The 26,684-nt window shown below is 35.9% G+C and overlaps 1 protein-coding gene across 1 annotated transcript in view; it reads right to left on the reverse strand.

Annotated features, from left to right (window-relative positions):
- The window catches only part of EFHC2 (EF-hand domain containing 2), a 173,235-nt gene extending 147,186 nt beyond the window's left edge, over positions 1 to 26,049 (reverse strand). Inside the window, exons 1-2 of the mRNA XM_016166665.2 lie at positions 25,923 to 26,049; positions 1,460 to 1,648 (exon numbers count right to left, since the gene is read on the reverse strand). Coding sequence (XP_016022151.2) covers positions 1,460 to 1,648; positions 25,923 to 25,964 — 231 coding nt within the window. The 5' untranslated portion in view covers positions 25,965 to 26,049. The remainder of the gene's footprint in view (positions 1 to 1,459; positions 1,649 to 25,922) is intronic.
- Positions 26,050 to 26,684: the final 635 nt, after the last annotated feature.

Here is a 26,684-nt window from a genome sequence, read left to right on the forward strand (position 1 = left end):
ATTGAAGTTGACCAATAATATAACTGAAAGAATTATGTTCCATTTAGTTAGGCCTAAAATGAGAAGCTCTTCATTTTCTAAAGTAGTTGAAAGCTAAAATTATTCCAACTTCATAAAATATTCTACATAATTTTAGAAGTAATTAAAGGGCTCTAAAATAGGCTTGAAAGGTACATATTGCATATTGAGAAAAACATGAACTGAAAGGAATTTTCAACTTTAAATGCAAGAGAATAGTTTAATATATTGTGGCCTACAACATTGCTTAGTCAGCAGTGGATTAGTTTCAATTTTCTTTTTTGACACAAGAAGTAAAAGTGAAATCTTTTCTTTGGCCCTAGCCAAATCAAATATTATAGAATGGTGATATCCAAACACCTATAAGATTGATATTAACAGGAAACCATGCATGATCCATCCAAATAAGTCAGCCCATAAATTAATTCTGAACTCTGGGTCAGCACTGAGCCAGGTACTGAAAATAATAGAGAGAGGGAGGGAGAGAGAGAGAGAGAGAGAGAGAGAGAGAGAGAGAGAGAGAGAGAGAGAGTAATGGTCCATGTTCGATATAGAGATGGTTTCCTGGAAAAGAAGCTTCCCTGCAGTCTGTTAAGATCTCCATAAGTGTCAGCACCGGGCTTCAAAAAAATATGTGCTCTAACTGATTGTCCCTAACACTGATTACATAGGATATGTCACTTCTACCAAACTGGAAAACATTTTAATTAGAATCAAAGTATTGTCAATCAATCTATGTTAAAGCTACTAAAAACCACCTGATAAATAGTATGCTAAGGTTTAAATTCTTGTCCAATCCTGAATTATTTTTTAATTACAGAGCCTAAATAATCTAATAACAGGTTCTTTTTTGGAGAAGAGAACAGAGGACAGTGATACAGGATTGTCAGTAAACACAGCATATCCACATAACTGCCTTATGGGAAATAATTGATCACCTTGGTATTTTCCCCTTTGACCTCAGTACCCTTTTAAAGATATTCAAATGAATTACCTTTTGCAAATGTCAATATGCCAGTATATGTGTGTGTTATGTGTACAAACACACACATTAAGATCAGACTCTTATCTAATAATGATACTTCCTTCCTTCACTTTTAGAATGCTTGCCAAGTCACCCTTTGGTCCTCTGACCAACCTGGCCAGACTCTCAGTATCTATAGAAGGATAGCTTATCCTGTTGGGGGGAGAAGATGCGAGAAAGGTTGATAAGCATTAATCAACAAAGGTGAACATTTGGCCTCCTGCAACCAATGTGCCTGGTCAGAAACAGGAGCCGCGATAACTTCTCTTTGTTTAGGGTACTTTTGTTCTCAAATGTGTCTTTTCAGACTTATAGCTTTAACATTTATATTGAGGCCTCTTATTTTCTCAAATATACTTAATATTTAGTACATGTAACATTTTAAGATTGCATTTCTCCCAATGTCATGTGACTTACCTGTCTATCAAAAGCTACCCAGGACGGTACGTCACTTCCAATTTCTTTAGTAAATACACTGTATTTAGGCTTCATCTTTTCCCCGAGAAGGGGTTCTCCACCTATTCCAGGTTTGCCTTCACTCAGCAGCATCCTAACATTATTTAAATAGCTCAAATGCTGAGATTTGTGGAACTTCTCCTTTCCCACCTATGAACACAAGAGATAACATTAAATGACCAAAGTTACTCTTTATGGCTTTTCTTATTTGTTTTAAAAGGTAAACACATTTCTCATCACTTATTTTCCCATTACAAAATGCATATTAGAGTGGCAAATAATTATGATCAATCTCTATCCATAAAGTTATGTCACATTTCAAATTTGATTCATTTTAACAAATTCAAAACTTTGAAAAGCAATAAGAATAAACTCAATGCTCCATGCTATTTAAAACATTTAAAAATAACTATTACCACAAGTGAACATTTAGAACATAAGCTTGCTAACTAGTCTAGTCTCCCTATTTGCCAAATATGCAAATAGGGGAAAAAACTCCTCTACTTCAGAGTAAAAATCTAAGTTTCCCCACAGAAGTCTAAACACTATTTTCACCAAAACAGGGAATAAAATCTTTTTTCTCATTAAAATAAATGTAACAAGAAGTTCCCCAGAGCTGACATTCTTGTCCTAATTGTAGAACTTTGCCCTCTCTCTTCCTCAATTGCCTCCCATCTTTTCTAGGGGTCTGGGCAGAGGGGAAAGCCTGAATAATGCTATCAAGAGTTGGAAAAATTGTGGACCAGCATCAACTCACATGCACTGCTAGTAAGAAAGTAAAACAGAAGAATCCCTCTAAGGAGAGAGATGGCAATACCTAGCAAAGTGAAAAGTGTATGTACCCTATGGCCTAGTAAGTCCACCCTGAAATATCTTTTGCGCTGTGCACGAGGAGCTATATATCAGATGATTTGTTAAAGCAGTGTTTGTATGAGTGAAAAGTAGGAAACAATCTAAATGTCCATCAGTAGCAGAAAGCATACCTCGATTGTGTTTTTTTATAAAATGGAATATTAATAGATAAGTCTAAAATCACATGTGTCAATATAGACAAATCTCAAAAGATGTCAAGCAAAAAAAGTAGGTATAGTAGAAGGGTACATAAGATTTGATAATTCCACATATATAAAGCCTGAAAATATTCAAAATACAGTGTTATTTATAGACAATATAAGCATGGAGATGATAAGTAGCAAATTCAAGATAATATAATACCCATAATATATGATATATGACAATAAATATCATATATATCATGATGAAATTTGTGTACCCCACAGCCATGCAAAAAAAAACACTTCAGGTACTACTGAAGCTCTCTCTGAGTTCATGCCCTTGCCTCCTTCTCTGCAAGTAATCGTTATCTTTATTTGTTGCTTAAACTTAACACTTAGGCAGGACCTATCTACAGCCAAAGCAATGGCCTCTTGCAAAGCATGATGCACTGGCAGGGAAGTATGAAGGGAAGTTCAAAAAAGACCTTTGTTTGTTTACCTTTTCTTATTTCAAGACAACCTACTGAATGAGAAAATATTTGCAGATCATATATCTAATAAGGGGCTAATCTCTAAAATATACAAAGAACACATGCAACTTAATAGCAAAAAGAAACCCGATTTAAAAAATAGGCAGAGAATCTGAGTAGACATTTTTTCCAAAGAAGGCATACGAATGGCCAAGACATATGAAAAGATGTTCAACATCACTAATCATCAGAAAAATGCAAATCAAAACAAAATTGAGATATCACTTCTCACCAGTTAAAATAGTTATCAAAAAATAACAAGTGTTGGTGAAGATGTGGAAAAAAGGGAATCCTCATGCACTGGTGGTAGGAATGTAAACTGGTGCAGCCACTATGGAAAACAGGATAGAGGTTCTTCAAAAAACTAAAAATAGAGCTGCCAGATGACCTATAAATTCCACTTCTAGATATTTATCTGAAAGTGAAAACACTAATTTGAAAAGATACATGCACCCCCTATGTTCATTGCAGCATTATTTACAATAGCCAAGACATGGAAATAATCCAAGTGTTCATCAATGATGACTGGATAAAGAAAAAGTGGTATATATAATGGAATATTATTCAGCGATAAAAATCATGAAATCTCGCAATTTGAGAAAGCATGGATGGACCTTGAGGGCATTATCTAAGTGAAATAAGTCAGAGAAAGACAAATATTGTATGATCTCATTTATAAGTGGAATATGAAAAAAAAACAAAGCTCATAGACACAGAAAACAGATTGGTGGTTACCAGAAGTGGAACATGGAGGCTGGGGATGAAATGACTAAAGGGGGTCAAAAGGTACAAATTTCCAGGTATAAAATAAATAAGTCATGGGATGTTATTGTATAGCATGGTGACTATAGTTAATAATACTGTATTGTATATTTGAAAGTTGCTAAGAGAATAATTATTAAAAGTTCTCATCATAATAAAAAAAAATTTTGTAACTGGTGTCCCCAATCCCCAGGCTGCTGATGCATGACCTGTTAGGAACCGAGCCTCACAGCAAGAGCTAAGCTTCATTTGTATTTTCAGCTGCTCTCCAGTACTAATATCACTGCCTCAGCTCATCAGGCATTAGATTCTCATAGGAGCACCGGTCTCTGGTGCCAAAAAGGTTGAGGACTGCTGATGTATGGTGATGGATGTTAACTAGATTTATTGTACTAATCATTTTGCAATGCATATAAATATTAAATCATTACATTGTATACTTGAAACTAACATGATGTTATATGTCAATAACACCTCAATAAAATGCCCAATATTAAAAAGAAAAGACTTCATTTCCTCTTATAGTTAAGGCAGCCCAGAAGAATAGGGAAAAGCCTGAGCAGCCCTGCCCAGGGTAGCTGGGCCACAAAAGCCACCCTAAGCAGATAAGATTAACAGCCCAGCTTAAAAGGTTCAGGAGAAAAGGTAAAAGCAGTGGTTAGAATGGTGAGCTGCAGCCTGGCTCTCTTCCTTTGAGAATCCATTGCCAACACCTCTTCCAACCCCACCAAATACCTACTTACTCACACACATTCACACACACACTCAGGTTACCATAAGTCAGTCCAAAATCAATATAGCAAAGCAAAAGTTGGGCTGGTTAAAATGAATGGTGGAATAATAATAGAATTTTATAAGCAAATTCCCTCTTTTAAAGCAAGTAATTTCAGGTAAACACAAACTCATCTCAGGTCAAACCAGTAAATGTTTCCTAAGCATTTACTATATTCCTCGCTTTGTGCCAGATATACTAGTTAAAATAAGCATAAGACTTAGCCCCTGCCCTGAAGAAGAAACCCATGATCTTGCTGATTAGGCAAAATGTAGATATATAAAATAACAATATAGCTACCATTTTTTACCACTTACTATGAGCTGGACCCTTTACTAAGGGCTTTATGTATATTATTGAATTTCACCATCACGAAATCATCTCATAGATGTTATTACTGACATTTTACTGATAAGGAAACAGGCAGACTAAGGTAGACTACCACACCCACAGTTACACAGTAACTAATGAAGCCTGCATCTGAACCTAAATTCATGTAATCCTAAACTCTGATAAATTTATCCACCCATAGACATTTGCAGCCAGTCTGGAGTAGTAGTGTTAAGGTCCTATGGATAACTGGATACTGTCTTGGGCCTGGAGGAATGGGATTAATTAAACATGAGAAAAAAGGCAAGGGGGAAAGGCAAGGGTGTTCCATCAAGGGTTATGAGTGATACACTGTAGCTGAACTGACAGCATCTAGTGTGAGAGGCAAGAGAGGAGTGAGACTAATAAAAAGGATAAGTTCAAATTTGGAAGGAGGATGAGATAGAATAGAATATGTGAGTAGGTCTATATTACAGAAAGCCTCACATTTAAATACTATATACATCTGAAACTCTCCTTAAGCAAGGATGAAATATAATGAAAGAGTGTTGGAGATGGCCATGTTATAGATGGACTGAAAACCATTTTATAGCCTTGGAATGGCAAGAATTAGAAAGCTAGATAATATGAAAGGTTGGATAGAACATGGGGAAGCAAAAACCCTAATACTTTGTTGATGGGCAAGTTAACTGTCATTCTGGGAAGCAATATAGTACTACTTGGCAAAATTAGGGATGTGTGTTCCCTATGATTCAAGAATCTCACTCCTGGATACATACCTTAGAAAAATTCTGACAGTAGCCAATAAATGGATATGTATGAGAACGTGTTGGTATTTGGGGGGAGTTAGAGGCAACCTACTTATCCATGTTGATGGAATGAATAAGAAAATATGACTTAATGGATAAGTACACTATGGTGGATGTTAACTTCACCTCACTGCTTAGAAACAATAAATTACATGTATTAACTCAGGCTGACGTAACAAAATTCCATAGATTGTGTAGCTTAAACAACAGGAATTTATTTCTCACAGTTCTAGAGACTTGGATGTCCATGATAAGGGTAGTAGTCAATTTGGCTGCCCAGTGAGGGCTCTCTTCTTGGCTTGAAGACTCCTAATTTATCATTGTGTCCTCACATGGCCATGAAAGAAAGAGAGAAAGTTCTCTGGTATCTTTTCGTAATAAGAACACTAATCTCATCATTGGGGCCCCATCCTCACGACCTCATTTAAAACCTAATTACCTCCCAAGGCCCCATGTCCAAATCCCCTCACACTGGGGGATTAGGACTTCAACATATAAGTTTTGTGCAAACATAATTCATTCCATAGCATCAGATGTGCATATGGCAATATAGACAGATCCTTAAAATATATTATTGGGTAGGAAATCTATAGCCCACAGTATTATTTATATTTTTTTAAAAAAACGCAATATGTAATACATATTTTACAAGGACACATACAGATTCGAGAATGTGTACCAAAGACATGTGAATGAAAGCCCACATAAAAGTGGAGAGGGAATGAGAGGGTCAAGAATGATGAGGAATAAAATTACATAAAACATGAGAGAGACCTTGCACAGATTGCTGATGATATTGTGCCAGAAACAGAGGAAGATAATTAATTCACTTCTTTGCGCTTGACATTTTACAAAAATAATGGATTAGAATGAGAGGTTAGAGGTAGGCAGACTAGGCAAGCTGCTAGCACAGCTGAGTAGGTACAATGTGAGAAAGGCATGCACAAGGGTGAAGACAATGGAAATGGAAAGCAACAAATCTCTATAAAACAAGGACCCTCAAATTGTGTTTAAGGAAGAGCAGGCAAGTCTGACAGTTTTTTTCCCAAATCATTTTAGACTGATACTTTTGTAATATGCAACAAAATTAATTACAAGAATTAAAATAAAAACAAAGACATAAAAACTTGCAAGCCCACTGATCATACTCTTGGATATCATGGCAATGTCACATTGCTAAATAAGTTTCTAAAGACTCCCAATACCACAAACGCACATCACACTTTGAGCAGTACTGCTACAGTGGACATCAGGTAAAGAAATCAATATCTATGATTGAATGTATCAAAAAAGAGTGATGGCAAGATGTGGGTGGATAACTTGAAAGTTTCATGTCAGCTTCACTTTCACTTTGAAAGTGGGTGGGGGGAGGAAGAAAAACAATGAGGAGGATGAAGTACTTCCACAACCTGGCTCCTTAGCCTACATATTTTGTTGCAGCTCCCAAACATGCTTCTACCAGCACAGGTTGAGTTTCTCATTCTGAAATATCTGAAGGAGACTAAGGCAGTGGATTGAGTCTGAAGCACCCTCAGCAAGACTAGCCCTTCCTTTCTTGGTTAACATCACAACAGCAAGGGGAAGAGAGGGACTGGAAGAAGCAAAGGGCAAATGAGATGTACTTGTCAACCCATTCATGCATATACATGAATGCTATGAGTTCTTGTCAGCACATTTTTGTCCAGCTAGTCACAATGACTAAGAATACCATACAACAGGGCCTTTTTATTTTAAAGGTCCACCAGTACTATGAAAATTAAGGAGAAACCACAATATATAAAATTCAGAAAGTAGTTTAAGTTCTTGCTAAAAGGATGAGCAATTTCTCTATCCAAAGAGTATTAGCTAGATGTTTGCTAAATATTCCCAATTATTTTGCTAAATAAAATAAAATTAGCCAGACCTAATTCTTAAAAAGAATACTGTAGCATGAAAGAAACTATTACTAAAACCTTTCCAAAACTCTTGACTTGTGAGTTATGAATCTACACATTCAAACCAAAACCAACAACACACACACACACACACACATACACACGCACACACATACACACGTCTGTAAAGTTCAGTAATGCCAATTTCTATTGTTATTCTAATCAGCATAGAATGCAAAATTCCATTTCTGTACTACTGGAGTATTAACTTGAAATTTCGATTCAAAATCCAATACTTTAGAAACTAATTGCCTAAGGATTTGTTCAGTATGATGTAAAAGTCTACAAGGCACCAGTTTCAACTGTTTGCCCCTCCCAACACACACATACAAGTGAGGTTTGCCATCACAATTTCTTAGGATCACATGTCAATCTGCCCTTTGCCCTAGTGACTATGAAATGATGCTCAGTCTCAGTCCAAAAAAAAATTAGGCAAATGTCTTAGCAAATGATAAAAATCAGGAATATATGATCACAGATCCAGTGCTCCTTAGTATCTCAACATCCTTTGTCCCATCCCACTTATGACACTGCTATTGGAAAAAAAAATCAGCCAATTCTAGACTCTAATATCACCACTCCTTCTGTGTTGCTAAAGATTGGAAGATCAATTTTATGACAGGCTTGGATTGATTAATGAATAATCAATAAGTTGTCAGGGTCACTATAGAAACCATAAAGCTAACCTAAACTGAGTAGCAGGCTATAGTTATGAGCATGATTTGTTTATCCATTTACAATCTCTCTTTTCGAGCACATCAGAGTATCTTTGTTTCTTTCTAGGCTACACTCCAAGCCTAGATGCTTAACAACTATATGACAAAGGTAGGAAGAGTGAGGTGCTTGGTAAGAATCTGACAGCTCATTAGGGCCACCAGGAGTTAGAAGTCTATCTTTTCAGATGAGATGTTAATATCATTCCTGAAGCCATAATTGCTAACATGTATAGCACTGTTCTAAGTACCTTAGAAGTAATTAAATTCTTTTAATTCTCAGAGAAAATCTCTAAATATGCTTCATCATTATCCCCATTTTACGGAGAGACTTCATGCACAGAGTTTAAGTAATATTCCCAAGCTCATTCGACTAGTATAACCAATGAATATAGGATGTAAACTCCATGCTTGAGCCCTTACGCCTTAAGCCTTGCGTTTTTGTGTGGGTGTGTGCTCTTGCTGAGAAAAGTAATAGGCCTCCCCTTGTTTCAGTCATCAACATTGAATAAATACTTTTGCTTTTGACAAAGATAATAATGAAAATGACCACCACGACCTGGAAGGGAGGGATTAGATCAAATCATTCTACCTAGACTCAATCCCTTAAAAACAGGACACATTAGAGAGTGCAATAGAAACTCTTTTATGACCACCAGCAGTTACTGGAAATTTGGGGACTGGAGAAAGCCAGTTAATATTTAATATTTCAATGAACATTAACAATACTTTTCTAACTACTTTTTGAGGCTAATGGGAATTATTACATAGAAGTACCTAAAACTATCATTTAGATATTCTCGCCTGATCAGGTTTAGGACTAGTTTGCTTCTGTTCCATGAATAGCTTTTTTCTCTCTTTTCATATCATATTTATTTCAGAAATTCATTTTCTCTTTTCTTCTTTTCTAAAGCTAAATTACTCAAAATGAAACCCCAAATGTAAAAATAAAAAAAGCCATGTCAAAGAAAACATCAAATATTTTTAAGCTAATTTTTTCTCTTTCCAAATCTAACTTGGAAAAGTGTTGAGCTAATGATTTTTAGCTATCAACTCAATATAACAATAAAATTGGTGTTATATATTTAATAATGTATTTAAATCTGTAGAGTAGAAAGTAAAATTTAAATTAATAAGATCTAGAGAGATATGTAGCCCCTTCCTCAGAAGACACTGACTTTTTCTCTCTAAAAAATACAACTCAAAGCAATAACCAATAAAAAGAATTCTAAAGATTTCCCTGAGTCAGTTAAAATCACCTACTCGATGTAGCTAATTAGTACATCCACTCCCAAATTCCTTCTCCCTTGTCGGTCTCAATTTAAAATCCAGAAAAAGACCAAACTCTAAACTTGTTTCCTCAGCCTCCTTTTCAGAAGTCTGTTCTAGGATTCTGGAAAAGGCTCCTGTTCTCTTGAACCAAAGGAAAATGCAGGTGATGTAGCCCCTAGCTCACCTCTTCTTATCTTGAAATGTATACATGATGCCTAGACATGCAGCAGCCAGCTACCTTGGGATCATGGGCAGGAAGGTGGGGAGCATTTTAGAGATTCTGGCTCAGGTACAGTTGAGCCTTTAAATATATGTGAGAAGCCACTTACCTCCAAACTCCCTGCTTAGTGAAAAAAATAAATCCCTGCTTATTTAAACCTCTACTGGTCAGGTATGCCATTACTTGCAGTAGAAAGCATTACAAACTAATGAATTTAGTTTCTAAAAGCTGTGCTTTAATGGTTTTTTTAAACAGAATAATATTATTAACTATTCTAAAGGGTAGTTTTCTTTATATACTGAGAAAAATAAATCTCTTCTCAAAATTTGAGTAAAACAAATATTAGTAAAATTTATCACTCTCACTGACTTAAGGGATCTATTTGAGATTAATTCTAGAATTTATAGAGAAGAGCAACTGGTTCCGCTGATAAGACTAGAACAGAAAGGCTAGAGGCAGTTATGAGTTGTATACACATGGGCAGTGTATCTGGAGATGAAAACCAGGAGTTCATGATCTGGTCCAGTACCTTCTTTATGGATATTATGAAGGAAAGTCTACCTCAAAGTGAAACTGGGAGTTGTTGATGAGATGGAAGTTCATGAGTGTGTGTGTGTTTCAGGGGTAGGTAGGCTGAAGTGAGCTCCTCATAACACTCAAGATCATTACACCTGTAATAACATACTGGCTTTAGCAGCATCTGATGCAAATTGATGGTCAAAGAAGGTGGCACTAGAAAACAAAGTACTTACAACACAGAACCACATCACATCTGACTTCCCTCTCCCCCAACCCAGCAAAGTCTGTTGGCTTTAGGGATCATGGACACTCAGTGTAAGACTTATGGATTCAAAAATCCTGGGTCAGAGTGGAAAGGTAGAATACAAGGGCAACACATCTTCCAACTATACTTAGTGAATTGCTAAAGACTTTTGAGGACAGAGGCAGCCTTGTCCCATAGCTGTGAGGTCAGAGGATGATAGAAACCCAAGGGTGAGAGGGGGTGGTAATTGTGTAATTGTGCTGAGTGTGTTTTAGGACTGGAATCTGAATGTATTCATCCACAGTCTCTGATCCCAAAAGAGCAAGGACTGAAACAAAATTTATAACAATCAGATACCCATGAAAATCATATTTCAAAATAGGAAAGGTATAGGGACCTAAGTGGAAGTGAGGTTTCCACACATCATTTCAAGTGGTAAAACACTAATAGCAATAGACCACAGTCTATATAATATAGCCACATATATATACTGTAACATACAGAACAATTACTTTGAAAACTACCCTAAGAGACACACTGACAAACACTATACATAAATCAAGATGGAATCCTAAAAAAAATATTCCAGTAACCCACAGGAAACCAAGAAATGAAAAACAGAGGCAAAAATAGAAAACATAATATATCAGACATAAGCATTAATATATCAATAATCACCTGAAATTTAAATGATCTAAATACATTCATCGAAAAGGCAGATTTTCAGGGTGGATTTAAAAAGCATGACCAAATACATGCTGTTCACAAGAAACTCACTTCAAATTCAGTGACATAGGTCAGTTGAAAGTAAAGGGATGGAAAAAGATATACCAAACACTACTATTAAAAAAGGCTAGATCAGGGGTTCCCAACCCCTGAGCTGCAGACTGGTACTGGTCCATGGCCTGTTAGGAACCGGGCCACACAGCAGGAGGTGAGCAGCAGGCAAGCAAGCATCTGTATTTGAAGCTTGTCCCCACCACCAGCATCACCACCTCAGCTCCACCTCAGATCATCAGGCATTAGATTCTCACTGGAGCACCGGTACCTGGTGCCAAAAAGGTTGGGGACCACTGGTATATGATAAACTATATTTCAGAGCAAAAATTATTTGAGAAAAGAGGGATATTACATAATGATAAAAGAATCAATCCACTAGGAAAATACCACAAACTTAAATGCGTATGCACCAAACAACAGAACCTCAAAATATATGAAGCAAAACCTATAAAGCTGAAAGGAGAAATAGACAAATCCACAATTATGGCTGGGGACTTCAACAATCCTCTCGGCCATCAACAGAACTGAACTAAACTATATACAGCCCCACCCAACAACAGCAGAATACATATTCTTTTCAAGTGTGTATGGAACATTTGCCAAGAGAGACCATACTCTGGACCATAAAAGAAATTTCAAGAAATCTAAAAGAATTAAAATCATACAGGTTATATTCTCTGATAAGAATAGAGTCAAACTAGAAATCAGTAACAGAAAGACAACAGCAATATCTCCAAATGCTTGCAAAGTAAACACACTTCTAAACAGTCTATGTGTCAAAGAGAAAACCTCAAAAGAATTTTTTTTAAATAGAACTAAAAGAAAATGAAAATAAAACATTTCAAATCATGTGAGATACAGTTAATACAGTGCTGAGAAATTGATATCACTAAATACATTAGAAATGAGGAAAGGTCTCAAATCAAAAACCTAAGTTCCTACTTCAAGAAATTATTTTAAAAAGAGTAAAATAAACTGAAAGCCAAGTGTAAGAAATAAATATTAAACAGCAGAGCAGAAATCAATGAAATTGATAAAACAGGAAAAGAGAAAATCAATCAAATACAAAGCTTTTTCTTTACAAATATCAATAAAATCAATAAATCAATTAGAGTGAAATTTTAAAATTTGTTTAAATAATATAAGATAAAAATCACCAATATCAGAAATGAAATAGAGGATATCTTCACAGATTATATAGCCAATAAAAGATAGAAGGAACACTCTGACCAACTTTATGTACATAAATTCAACAACTTAGAAAATGTGGACCAATGTCTCAAAACCACAATCTATCAAAACTCGGTCAAGAGGAAATAATTTGACTAGTCCTACAATCTTTAAAGTACCTAAATCTTTAACTAAAAGCCAAAAGGAAACTCCCATGCCCAGCTGGCTTTAAAGAAAAATTTTACCAAATATTTAAACAAGAACTAACACAAATTTTATGCACTCTCTTTCACAAAATAAAAAAGGAGGAAACTCTTCCCAACTCATTTCACTAGATCAGTATTAGCTTGATACAAAACCAGATACCACAGTTCAAAAAAACTATAGATAAATAATATCTCTTATGAACATAGAAGCAAAAATCCTCCACACACACACACTCACACACACACACACACACACACACACACACAAATTAGCAGACTGAGTCCACCAATGTACAAAAAGAATTAATTATATACTATGACCAAATAGGATTTATTATGTAAGGCTGGATCAACATTCAAAAATCAATCAATGTAATTACGGAGTAAAGAAAATTGAAATGATCATATCAATTGATACAAGTTAACTCATTGGACAAACTCCAACACTCACTCTTGATAAAAACTCTCAGCACATTAGGAATAGATGGAAATTACTTGTTAAAGGGCATCTACAAAAAACCTACATCTAACATCATACTTAACAACAAGATACTAAATGTTTTCCCCTAAGATCAGAAACAAGGCAAGAATGTCTGCCCTCATAATTCTTATTTAACAGATTACTGAAAGTTCTACCCCTTATGAAAAGGATAGAAAATAAAAGGGATTGATATTGAAAAGGAAGAAATATAACTATCTCTATTTGTAGATGATAAAATCATCTATATAAAAAAAAAATCCCACAGAATTTACATTGAAAATTTCCTAAAACTAATAAGTGAGTTTAGGAGGGTCACAGGATACAAAATCAACACACAAAAATCAATCACATTTCTATACATTAAAAATGAACATGAGAAACTAAAATTTAAAACACAATGTCATTACAATCACTCTAAGGAAAAAGAAATACAAAACATGTACAAGATCTGTAAACTGAAAATTACAAAATGTTGATGAAAAATATCAAAGATGACCTAAAGAAATGGAGAGACATTATGTTCATAAATTGGAAGACGTCAATTCTCCCCAAATTGATCTAGAGGTTTAATGCAATTCCTATCACAATTCCAGCAAAGATATTTGTAATCATAGACAAGCTTATTCTAAAATTCATATGGAAAGGTACAGGCCCTAAACAAAGAAGAATCTTGACAAAGAAAAATGTGTGAGGAATCACTATACCTAATGTTAAGATTTACGATATTAGTAGAGTAGTAAACACAGTGTGGCAATGGCAGAGGGATGGACACAGATCAGTGGAACAGAACAGAGAACACAAAATGAGACCCAAATATGCTCAAATGGGTTCTTACAAAAGTACAAAAGCAATTCAGTGGAGAAAGGAGAGCCTTTTCAACAAATTGTGCTGGAGTCATTGGATATCCATAGGCAAAATAAAATGAATCATGAGCTAAATCTCACAACTTATACAAAAATTAACTCAAAATGGATCACAGATCTAAACATAAAATGTAAAACTATAAAAATTTTAGGAAAAAACACAGAGAAAATCTTCAGGATCAAGGGCTAGGCAGAGAATTCTTAGGCTTAACACCAAAAGCACAATCCTTAGAAAGGAACATTGATAAATTGGACTTCATCAAAATTTGAAATGTTTTTGTTCTGCAAAAGACAGTTACAGACTGAGAAGAAACATGCAAACCACATCTTAGGCAAAGGGCTTGTATCTAGAATGTATAAAGAATTCTCAAACGGGAAAAAAAAATTCAATTAGAATCCAGCAAAAGACATAAACAGACATTTCATCAAGGTGGATATACAGATGGTAAATAAACACATGAAAAGATATTCAACTCATTAGCCAACAGAGAAATGTTGATTAAACCCACAATGAGCTATCGCTACATACCTATCAGATAGCTAAAATAAAAAATAGTGACAACACTAAATGCTGACTAGGATGCAGAGAAACTAGATCATTCAAACGCTGCTCCTGGGAATGTAAAATGGTATGTTTGCTCACAAAAATAGTTTGGTAGTTCCTTAAAGAACTAAATATGCAATTATTATGTGATCTAGCAACTGCATTTCTGGGCTTTTATCCCAGAAAATGAAAACACATGTCCACACAAAAATCTGTACATAGTTGTTCGTAGGAGCTTTATTCACAACAGCCCAACTGGAAAAGGCCCAGCTGTCCTTTACAGGTAAATGGTTAAAGAAACTGTGGTACACACATAGAATACTACTCAGCAATAAAGATGAACAAACAATACACACAACTACCTGGATAAATCCCCAGAGAATTATGCCAAGTAGAAAAAATAATCCCAAGAGGTACATACATACTTTACGAGTCTATTTAAGTAACATTTTCAAATTGATAAAATTTTAGAAATGAAGAATACGTTAGTGGTTACCAGGAGTTAGGGATGCTTAGGTAGAGGAGGGATGAGGAGGTGGGTGTAATTATAAAAGGGCAATAGGAGGGATCCTTGTGATGATGAAACTATTCTGTATCTTCACTATCATGGTAGTCACAGTAACCTATACATGTGATGAAATGTATAGACTAAATATATACACACAATTACCAGTAAAACTTGGGAAATCTGAATAAAATTGGTGGATTATATTAATGTTCATATCCTGGTTATACTATTATACTACAGTGTTACAAAATGGGAAACTGGGTAAAAGGCACGCAGGATCTCTCTGTATTATTTCTTATAACTGCATGTAAATCTACAATGATCTCAGTAAAAATTTCAATTAACAATAAAAGGAGAGAGAGGGTCCATTCTCCTTGGTCACTAGGAGAGGTTCCACTCAGGTGCCTTTTATAAAGTATTAAGTATGAGTATGAACAAAGATGAGCAATAAATGACTAAAGTCTCACAGAAATGAGATGGAAATGATTCTATAAATAATAAAACAAACATCTCTGTTTCAATTACTAAGCTCATGTGAAGAAAAGGCAATCTAAATTAATCGTTAAGCCATGTAAATTGACCTGATTTCACGCAAAACTCTAGCAGTTGTGACCATCCCTCCTTTGGGATGCCAAATATTTGGTTAGGAAAGCAAAGAATTTGTTTGGCCTTCAACTAGCCAAGCTGGTCACTTTGTCGCAGTGGAGTTGCCAGATCAAATTCAGGCATCCTGGGGCCTGATTAATGAGCACTGAAAATGCCCAACTCTCCCTTCCTTTTGCTATGGGGAATCCGACCCCCGCCAACCCCCACCCCCATCTACACGCAAAGTTGCCTCTGACCTTTCTACAACTGTAAGAACAGGATAAACTCCTCAGAAAATGGCCCAAAAAATCCCTTTACATTTACACTAGTTCATATCTGGAATCCTGTTGTTGGGAGACTGCTCTCCCAATGGGCCACAGAGATGCTGAGTCACAACTTGCATGGTGACATCTTCATGCTGCCCTGGCCACTTTGTAAAAACCACATGTCCCGAGAAACTTATAACCTATTTAAGCCACAAAAGCACTGTTGCTAAAATAAGAAATACAAATTTTGTTGCACAGCAGCTGTGGATGGCACCGCAAGAAGCTAATTCCAGAGGTGATTCTCCCAAGCTGTGTTATCCCCTGTAGTTTTTAGGCATGGCTGCTACAGGTAGACAGGGGCAATGGACAGGCACTATTAGGGGTGCTTGCCCTAGATAAAAGAAGGGCAACCCAAAGAACAACTGGATCACAGCTTCTCAGCCAGCTGAGGAACATCACGATCACACATAAAGAACAAAAAAATACAATACAGACAAGAGGGCAGTAAATGAATGGTTTGGACAATATGAATGTTCGGGGTTATGTAGAGAGATGGCTTATGCTGAGATGATCAGGGAAGGGTTTTGTTGTTGTTGTTGTTGTTTTTCAGGGAAGGTTTTAATTGCCGGGGGGGGGGAGTATTTTCCAGAGAAGGCTAAAATCTGGATGGGAAGAGGAAGAGGCATGAGAATGCTGTCAGGACTTGGAACAAGTAAAAAAAAACAAAGGAATGGGAAAGAGTAAAATCCATTCAAAGAACAAGGATCATGACAGTTTAACTAGAATATTAGGTTTGTTTTGCATTATGAAAAAGAAGATTGTCAAGAAAGAATGGTATTGAATTTTTTACAATAATAATGTACTCTTGTGTTACTTGTATAATTAAAAAACAGAAACAAAAAAAATTAAAGAAAGGGATGCTAAGGCTGAGGAAAACATCTAGACTCACAGATATACAGATATTCAGTCTGTGGCTGTTGTGGCAGACAAAGTTTGCTAGCTTTCAACACCCATTAATTACTATCTTTTCTCTTTCCAAGTTTCAAAACTAGATGGTGAAAAACCAAATTCCTAACTTCCCTTGTAGCAAAGAAACTAATAAGATACAAGGGGCAAGCCTACTGGGGGAGTGGCAAACACTGTCTTCTGACAAGAGACTTTTCCCTCTCCCTCCTTCCTGCTTGCCTTGAACATGGTTTTGAGAAGTTGTGATATCTGGAACTGAGGCAACCATCTTAATAACCGTGAGGACACAAGCCTAAGAAAGAAGAAAAGTCTGTTCTGAAGATGGCAGAATGAAGAGATAAAAAGGATCTGAGACTTTTATGACATTCATCAGCCACTGCCTAAACCCAAAGCTACCACACCTCTAGAGTTTTTATGATATAATTAATTTGGCTTAAGCCACTGTTAATCAGATACTCTGTTACTTATAGCCAAAAGTATCTTAAGTGACACAGTTATAAAGTTCAGGACAAAATATAAAAGTAAGCAAAGTTAGGTGTTTAATCCCTAAATAGGGAGTTACTCTAATTTCTGAACTCCAAATTAACATTTAGGAATAGCACTGGAATAGTATGTCATTGCCAAAATATGAATGGCAGCTTCAAGAAGTGGCCCAGTCTGAAATGTGAATTCAAGGATATTTCAATACTTACTGGGAACAAGTGGCAAAATATTTAAATCAAAACCATCCTGTGATCTGGCACAGTAGACACCTACTGTTTGTTTGCCCAGCACTTTCTTACCACAAAATCCTTTCTTTTCTTTTCTTTTTAAGGGCTTATATTCTTTTTTTTTATGGTGACACTGGTTAATGAAATCCAATAAGTTTCAGCTGTACACCTTAACAGTAAGGCATATATATGTTTACACTGTGTTCACCTCCCATAGTTAGATTTCTTTCTGTCAACACATATTTGACCCCTTTTACCCCATCTAACTCCCCCCACCCATTTCCCCCTACCCTCTGGTAATCACTAGCCTATTGTCCATGTCCATGAGTCTCTGTTTGTCCTGTTGATTTGTTGCTTTTAGGTTTATATCCCACATATAAGTGATATCACATGATTTTCACTTTTTCTGTCTGGCTTATTTCGCTTAGCATGATTATCTCGAGGTCCATACACATTGTTGCAAATGGAAGTATTTCATCTCTTCTTATGGCTGAGTAATATTCCATTGTATATATGTACCACAGCTTCTTTAGCCAATCATCTATCATAGGACACTTTGGTTGCTTCCATGTCCTGGCTACTGTGAATAATGCTGCTATGAACATTGGTGTGCAAATTTTCTTTTCAGATATGCCTTTTCAAGTCTTTGGGATAAATGCCCAGTAGAGGGATTGCTGGATCATATAGTAGATCAATTCTTAGTTTTTTGAGGAACCTCCATACTGTTTTCCATAGTGGCTATAACAATTTGCAGTCCCACCAGCAAATTGTATAATAGTTCCTTTTTCTCCACATCCTCTCCAACATTTGTTATTATTTGTCCTGTTGATTCTAGCTATTCTAACAACTGTAAGATGGTATCTCATTATGGCTTTGATTTGCATTTCCCTAATAGCTAGCAATGTTGAGCATCTTTTCGAATATTTGTTGGCCATTTGTATCTCCTCTAGGGAGAAGTGTCTGTTCAGGTCCTCTGCCCATTTTTTGATTGGACTGTTTTCTTCTTTAGTTATTTATTTTTTAACAGTTTTATTATGGTATAACTTATATATCATAAAGTTCACCCATTTAAAAGACACTGTTAAATGGATTTTACTATAACATCAAAGTTGTATGATCACCATAATCTAGTTTTAGAACACTTTCAGTATTCCAAAAAGAAAACCTATACCCATTAGGAGTCACTTTCTATTTCCTCCCTTCCTCCACACAGGTCTTGGTAACCATTAATCTACTTTCTGTCTCTATAAATTTACTTATTCTGCACATTTCACATAAATGGGATCATACACTATGTACTTTTTTGCATCTTATTTGTAGTATAATGTTCTTGAGGTTTATCCACATTGTAGCATTTATCATCAGTATTTCATTCCTTATTATGACCAATAATATTCCATTGTATAGACATAGCACATTTTGTTTATCTAATCATCAGATGATGGACATTTGGGTTGTTTCTACTTTGGGCCTATTCAGATATATGCTTTGCAAATATTTTTTCACATAATGTCAGTTGCTTTTTTACTTTTTTGATGATTTCTTTTGAAGCACAACTTTGGCTATTTATTATAGTATTATTTCTAATAGCAAAAGACTGGAAATAACACATTTACACATCAAAAGGGGATGGGTTATATAAACCATGGTATGTCCACACAATGGAGTACTTATGCAGCTGTGAATGGAACACATTCTGATGGAATGAGGACAACAGCTCTATATACTACTGTGGAGAGATCTCCAAGATATACTGCTAAAAGGAAAAATGGAAGGTACAAGAGAATGTGTAGAGTGTGCTACCATTTAATAAGAGACCAAGTCAATATATTTAAGAATTTGCTATTAAAAAAAAACAGGAAGTATAACCCAAAACCAAATAAATAGGGTTTTTTTTTAAGTTACTTATAGAAGGAGGGAACAAGATTAAAGAGACAGGGGTAAAAGCCATACTTGTCTGAATGCACCTCATTTTGTAAATTTAACTCTGAAGCCACATAAGTGTTTTATTTTTACCTTATAATAAATTTTTTAGGTTAAAAATCAAAATGCAAAATGAAAAAAATGAACCTAACTAGGTATTGAACTGTGACTTAACCATACTATCAGTAATTACTTAAATGAAATTAAAGCCTACTAATTTGACTGTACGTTCCTAGTGGGATATAGTCTAAAAACTAAAGAACTACAAGGAAATCTCAAACTATTTTCAAAACTCAAATTATTAGTAATAATGTTGTTATTGTTGATTGACACTAGTATATGGATATATATTTTTATTTATGGTATGATGGGACTCAGGGAAGGCTGTCCTAAAATATGCCAATATGGCATATTGATTATTTTAAATTAAAGTTACTTGAGAAACCACCAGTACAAAGACACTCTGACCCTTTTCTCTGTCTACCTGAAAGCAGGTAACAAATCTCCCATGTGAAAGGTTCTCTCCCTTCGTCAGGAGGCAGAAAGATATCCTTCCCACCAGAGACAGGAAATTCAGGACCAAGAAGGCTATGTGAACAAAACTCTGCTTACTTTTTTCACTAATCAGTATCTAAACCAAAGCTTCTTTGTTTTTCTTAATTCTTCACAAATTTATTGTTTCTGTCTAAAAACTGCCTGCTTTTGGTTATTTCTTTAGGTCCCACATCTATGGGACCTCCAAATGATCAAAATTAAATTTGTTTTTTTTCTCCCATTAATCTGTCTTGTATCAATTTAATTATTGGACCAGTCAAAAATAACCAAAAATAGTAAGGGGAAATTTTCCGCTCCCCAACAAATAGGCTAAAACAAGTAAGTAATTATACTAACATCCTATGAATCAAGATTTTCAATATAAGAAAAGTATAGAATCAAAGAAGTTAAATAAAAACCTATGAGCCTTAATTTGCATTGGAAATATCAGTTTGGATTCATGTTGTATTTTATCTTTAAATATGTATACATATTTTCTAGACTTGTTTTAAGAGAATGAAAATTCAAGCCACAGACTGGGAAAAAAATATTAGCAAATCACATATCCAATAATGGACTTGTATCCAAAACACATAAAGAACTCTCAAAACTCAACAGTAAGGAAATAACCCGATTAAAGGTGGGCAAAAGATATGAACAGACATTTCATTTCACCTAAGAGGATATATTGATGGCAAATACTCACATGAAAAGATGTTCAACATTGTTAGCCATTACGGAAATAAAAATTTAAATCAGGACGAGATGCTACTACACACCTATTAGAATAGCTAAAACCTAAAACACCAACAATGCCAACTGTTCACAAAGATTGGAAGTAACAGAAACTCTCATTCACTACTGGTAGGAATGCAAAATGGTACAGTCACTTTAGGAGACAGTTTGGCAATTTCTTTAAAGTTAAATATACACCTATGGCCAGTTCCAAATTTATGTGAAAGTCAAGTATCCTGCCATTCATAGGAAAGCAGTGACCATTTTGCTGCAGTTTTCAACTTCTTACATGTATAAGCAAAGCTTCCCTTGTTTAACAGGTTTCAAAAGGAAAGCCAGAAATCTCATTTCAGTTGAAAGTGAAATCTACATAGGCTTATTTCAATTATGACCTAGAACTGAGTATTTATGTGGCGAAATATAAGCATAGGTATCACAAAGAGGTAATTTATTAATTTATAATAAGGAATAATAAATTATTTTTAGTGTTAAAAAAGAATATTCTTATGTATATACAGACCTATAAGGATATCAAGATTACAATAATTTTTTAACAGCCTATATTTGAGCCTGATCATATCAGTCATTAAAAAACTTAATTTTTAAGGCTCATATCATAATGTGTATTAGGCTATATTTTTATTCATATTGCTTTGTCATATGGTTTTGGTAGCTTTACTTATTTAACATTGTCAATATATTTTCATGTTGTAAGCAGCATTAATTAAAATGAATTTACAACCTTTATTAAATTAAATAAACTGAGCCTGCTTTTTGAAAAAGTTAATCCCATCTTGGATTAAAACAGTTATGTAACTGTTTTAATGTATTATGCTGCTCTATAAATTTTTTAAATGGATGAAAAGAGAAGTAAGCTAAGCTTACCTACCTGTTTGCTTCTCAAGAAAAGCAAACTATAACCCATTTTTAGTTTTAAATAGGGGAGAAAACTACTCTTGCGCATACATGTATAAGGGAAAAAGGAAAAAAATCAAGCAGGAAATTTTACCATAAGAAAAAAATCCTAAGTTTTCTTCTACTACACTCTCACTTGCATTAGGGTTGATATCCTTTGTGGCAAAGGGAAGCCACACAGAGTGGACAAATAAGTTGGCAAAAATCAACAAATCTACAGAAAACTATTACTCTTTACTAAATGAGACATTATCATTGGATCATTATATCCACAACTCATGGATTATACAAACATATCATGGTCTACAGAAACCATTTTTATTCAGGAGTTCCCTGAGACCTGTAAACCATTTCAAAGTTTCTTCTGGAGTAAAAAGATTGAGATTTGGGGTGACATAAATGTCTTGGAACTCGTTAGAGGTGATAGTCGCAAAACACTGTGAATGTACTAAATGCCACTGCATTGTACACTTTTAAGTGGTTAATAGTTAATAAGATCTGTTGAGGTTTCTTGAACAGTGAGAGACTAAACTGGTCTTGAATGAAGTTGAAGATCTGAAATTTAAAACAGGCAAGAATTTGTAGGATGGCTCTATTGAGACTGGTTTTCAAACTGACTGCAACCACAATAACGAACAGATTTAGGTGCAACCCAGTTCACATACACGCATGCAACGCAAACAAAAGTTTCATGGACCAATGCTTACTTACCCTTCCCAAACATAATATACTCTGATTTTCATTCTATTCTATTCCTTTAAAAAAAATGTTGGTCATGATTTATTAAATTGATCTCACGAAGTGAGTGGCAAACTCTAATGACCTCAGGTGTCAGGTTAAGGCAGGTCATTTTAAGGCAATGAAATTAGACACTAAGAACATAACCAGGAATCTGTAGGTAGAATTTTAGATTGGGAAAACCCTCCATCTTGTAGAGAAAGTGATTGTTTTATGATTATATTTGTCGTTGAGCTAAATTTCAATTGATTAATCTAACATCACATAATGAACTCAATATGTGTACTATGTATTACTCAGTGTTTTTCTCTTTCAGTTGTTTATCATTTAAATCGCTGGTAAATTTCCCAAAGAATGATTTTCCCTATATATTAATACGTAGGCTTATATTAGTCTAGATCAAAATAAACGTAAAGGTATTATCCACACCTTTTTGTAAGAAAGACAGAGACTCTGAATTTGTTTTATTTTACTGTTGTGAATTCAATTTTTTTCTTCTTAATGGACTATTTATAATAAACCCTCTAAAGATGTGCTCCTCATTATTCATTAGAGGCTTTCAGGATCAGCTACATAACCATCTGTCCAAAATGCTGGAGAAAGGATTTTCGGCTTTGGCTGGAAGTGTCCCTTTTAATTTTAATATCCTACCATTTTTGACAATATGCTTGAGATTCTCTTAGCTCAATACAAATCCAGCATATAATTGTTGGAAAGAGATACTATGTATCTGGAATTCAGTTGTGATCTTTCTCGAATGTTTTCAATTAATTCACATCAAATTTAATGTCATCAGTGGCACAAATGCTTATATTATAGAAAGCACAATACTTCTTGTATTTCAGAGATAGAAGTATAGGTTACACATCACCTAGCTAGGGGCAGAAACCAATCTATTGTTCAAGACTACCAGCAGCAAATTAAGGGGGAACAAGTTCCTTTTTAATTTCTGAGAAAAAGCAGTAAAAGTAAGCTTGTGTTATAATTTTAAACCCAAACAGCCAGTAATTATGCTATCTCCAGGAAGCCAAGGCTTTTCACTTGATAATTTAATTCAGCAAGCAAGGCTCTGTAACTGGGGTGGGGAAGGGAGGGGAGTGATACAAAGGCCAGATTTGGCTTTACTGACTTTCTGACCATTCTATGCCCGACAGCATTCAATCTTTTAACCAAGTACAAGTTCTTAAATTCTTAAAATAGTATTAATTTTATGGTAACACAAAGCACATTTAGTCCCAAGATTGGTGCCACAATTTTTTAAATGCAGCCACCTGATTTGGGCACATACTATGATATCCAATATATAAAACTTACAGTTTCAGCTCTCCCAGAAATAGAATCTAAAACTAGCCAATCTCAAATCTCCTGGTCAGCATTAGTTTGGTAATCTGCCTGATAAGCCCTTGCCAACTCCTGTAAGAAAGTAACCTTGCAATAACCAATCTGCTTTTAGAAAACTCTTTTTAATAAACCCAAACTAAATCTCTGTCAAGATTAAATGTGTATATAAAAGTCATATTCATACAATAGAATACTACAGAGCAATGGAAATGTACAAACCACATTAACAAACCTAATAAACATAATGTTGAGCTAAAAAAAAAGCCAGTTACAATAGAATAAACACAGGAGATTTCCACTGATACAAATTTCAAAAGCAAGCAAAACCTAACTATAGTGATAGCAGCCAGGATAGTAATTACCTTTGGAGAGCAGGGAAGGGTTGCCATATAGAATACAAGATGCTCAATTAAATTTGAATTTCAGATAAACAACAAATACTCTTGCAGTATAAGTCCCATCCAGTATGTGGGATACATGTTTTTATTTAAGACTGAATCTGGCAACTGTAGTCAAGGGGGATGCTTTTGAAGTGCGAGTAATATTTTATTTCTTGATATTCATTCGATGATCATCCATTGTGCATTTTTCTATATGTGTTGTACTTCACAATAAAAGTTTTTTTTAAAAAAAAGGGAAAAGTACGCTCCGTATAGCCTTGCAGATTTAAAAATATCACATCCAACCACTGTTTTTCCTAACCACCCTTAATCACTGCATGTGAGAGCTGTGGTACTTCTGCAGGAGGTAGGCATCAGTAATCTAAAGTGTTGCTGGGCCCAAAGCTGTGGGCTCTACTTTCCATTTTTATTACAATTACTTTTATATGGCACGCTTCTTCTGGAATAATTTTTTATGTGCTGCATCTCAGGGGTCTTTCTTATTTGTGCAGCTTGCTTAATCTTACAAAGGGCAATGCTAGGTTGGAAGGCAGTCCCTACCCATCAGCCAAGAAATGCACAAAACCAGTGTTCTAGAAGCAAATTGGACTGATCAGCCTGCCTGTAGGGGTCAAAATGCAGTGGACCAAAGCTACAAAGAAAACTGATACTTTAAGGCCCATAACTTAGACAAAGACACTGTTCAGAATCCATAAAAGCAAATGCTTCAATCTGCTGCATTTCTAAACTTATCAGAGGTTGATACAAAAACTTGAGGTGGCTCCACCTATGTCCCTCCCATTGGTATACTACTTACCTTCTTCCTACAGACACAACTGGAAAACCCAAATAAAGAGCAGTAACCAGTGTGAACAAAAGCCTGAATCATTTTTCTGCTGTTGTTTAAATAAGATGCTATTTATTGGCAAAAGTCCTTTCATGCGCAAGTGTTTTTTATAGTTGTGTTGTGTTGTTTTGTACCTTCCTCTTGTCTTGAAATGAACCCCTCCAAATTCTAAATTTAAAAAAAACTCCAAGTTTGAGTGCTTCTCTCAATAAAGGAACCCTTACCTATCTGCCCTCTACCAACCTTTAAAGCGTCAGGTTTCTTCAATTTAATAACAGAAACTGTATTTCTCTCTTTCACACAGGGTTATAAGGATAATGAAAAACCTCCTGGGCTATGGAATCAGCTTTCCAGGAAGAAACCCAGCTTCACCACTGAAACTGTGTATCTCTGGCCAGTGAGTTGCTCTGTGACTCAGTTTCCTCAACTGTAAAATGGGAATAAAAACAGTACTTAATACAAAGGGCTATTAGCATTAAATGCCATGTAAGGCGATTAAAGTAAAGCGCCTCACACACCTTAAACGCTCAATGATGACTGTTACCATCACTACCACCTGCTACCTTCTAGGGTCCTGCCACCTTCAAGGGTACTGCTACCTCCAAGGACTGTACTTATATATCTAATGTATAGGAAAGCATCCAGATGCAGTTGGAGAGACAGGAAGAAGAGGAAGCAGAGAAAAAGGGTTCCACCAGCCAACAAAGGTTGATCCAAGTTGCACCCAATTCACAGAAGGCGAAGCAGCGGCAAGAGGCCTCAACTTGTGTCCAGGGAGGTGGCCATGCCTGGACCTTAGACCCCGGTCGCGAGCTCTGATCTCACTACTCACATTGCGGTTGAGGCTGTAGCCGGGAAGTAGAGGCAGAGCCATGGCTCTGAGCGTCCGAGGGTCAACCGTCCTAGAGGAAAGGGGTCCTCAGGTAGTAGCCGCCCGGCGGCAGCATTGTTTGACCACCCCCCTTTACCACGTTACCTAGAGACGGGAGACTACGTCACCGAAGAGGGAGGGGCTGCGACGGGGTGGGGGAGGTGCTCTGCGCAGAGCCGAAGTGGAGACGTGACCGGGTAGGGGCGGGGCTAGGCGGGTAGCTTCCCACGCGCACCTCCAATCCAGCGCGCTCCCACCCACTCAGCCGGGTGCAGGCATCTCAGGGCTTTTCTCTCCACACGCTTTGTGCAAATACAAAGACTAACTACAGACTAACCGTTCCCCACACCCCGCCACTTTGTTTTAACCCCCTTACAGAGCTCAAAAAGCCTTTCGTAGATTTCAACTCCTCCGATTCTTACCACATTTTTTGCCATTTGGTTATTAAATTTAGTCCAAATACCCTGAAAAGTGCAGAAAACAACACGACACCCATGTGCTCACAGAAATTAATACCAGGTAATTTACATTTACATCAGTTTTTATTTCATAATTAAAGCACTCCAGATGAATCCAAAGCCACATGGACCTCATCCGTCTTCCTCCACACCCATGAAAACCCATTCAGCAGTAACCACCATCCTCAGTCCACTGCACATTTTTATATTTGAACTAAAATTTGTAAGGTGTTCACTCCTGGTCCAATCATGGTGGCCAAGGGTG

Source organism: Rousettus aegyptiacus, unplaced genomic scaffold, assembly GCF_014176215.1.
Source record: "Rousettus aegyptiacus isolate mRouAeg1 unplaced genomic scaffold, mRouAeg1.p scaffold_m13_p_9, whole genome shotgun sequence".
NCBI lineage: Eukaryota > Metazoa > Chordata > Mammalia > Chiroptera > Pteropodidae > Rousettus > Rousettus aegyptiacus.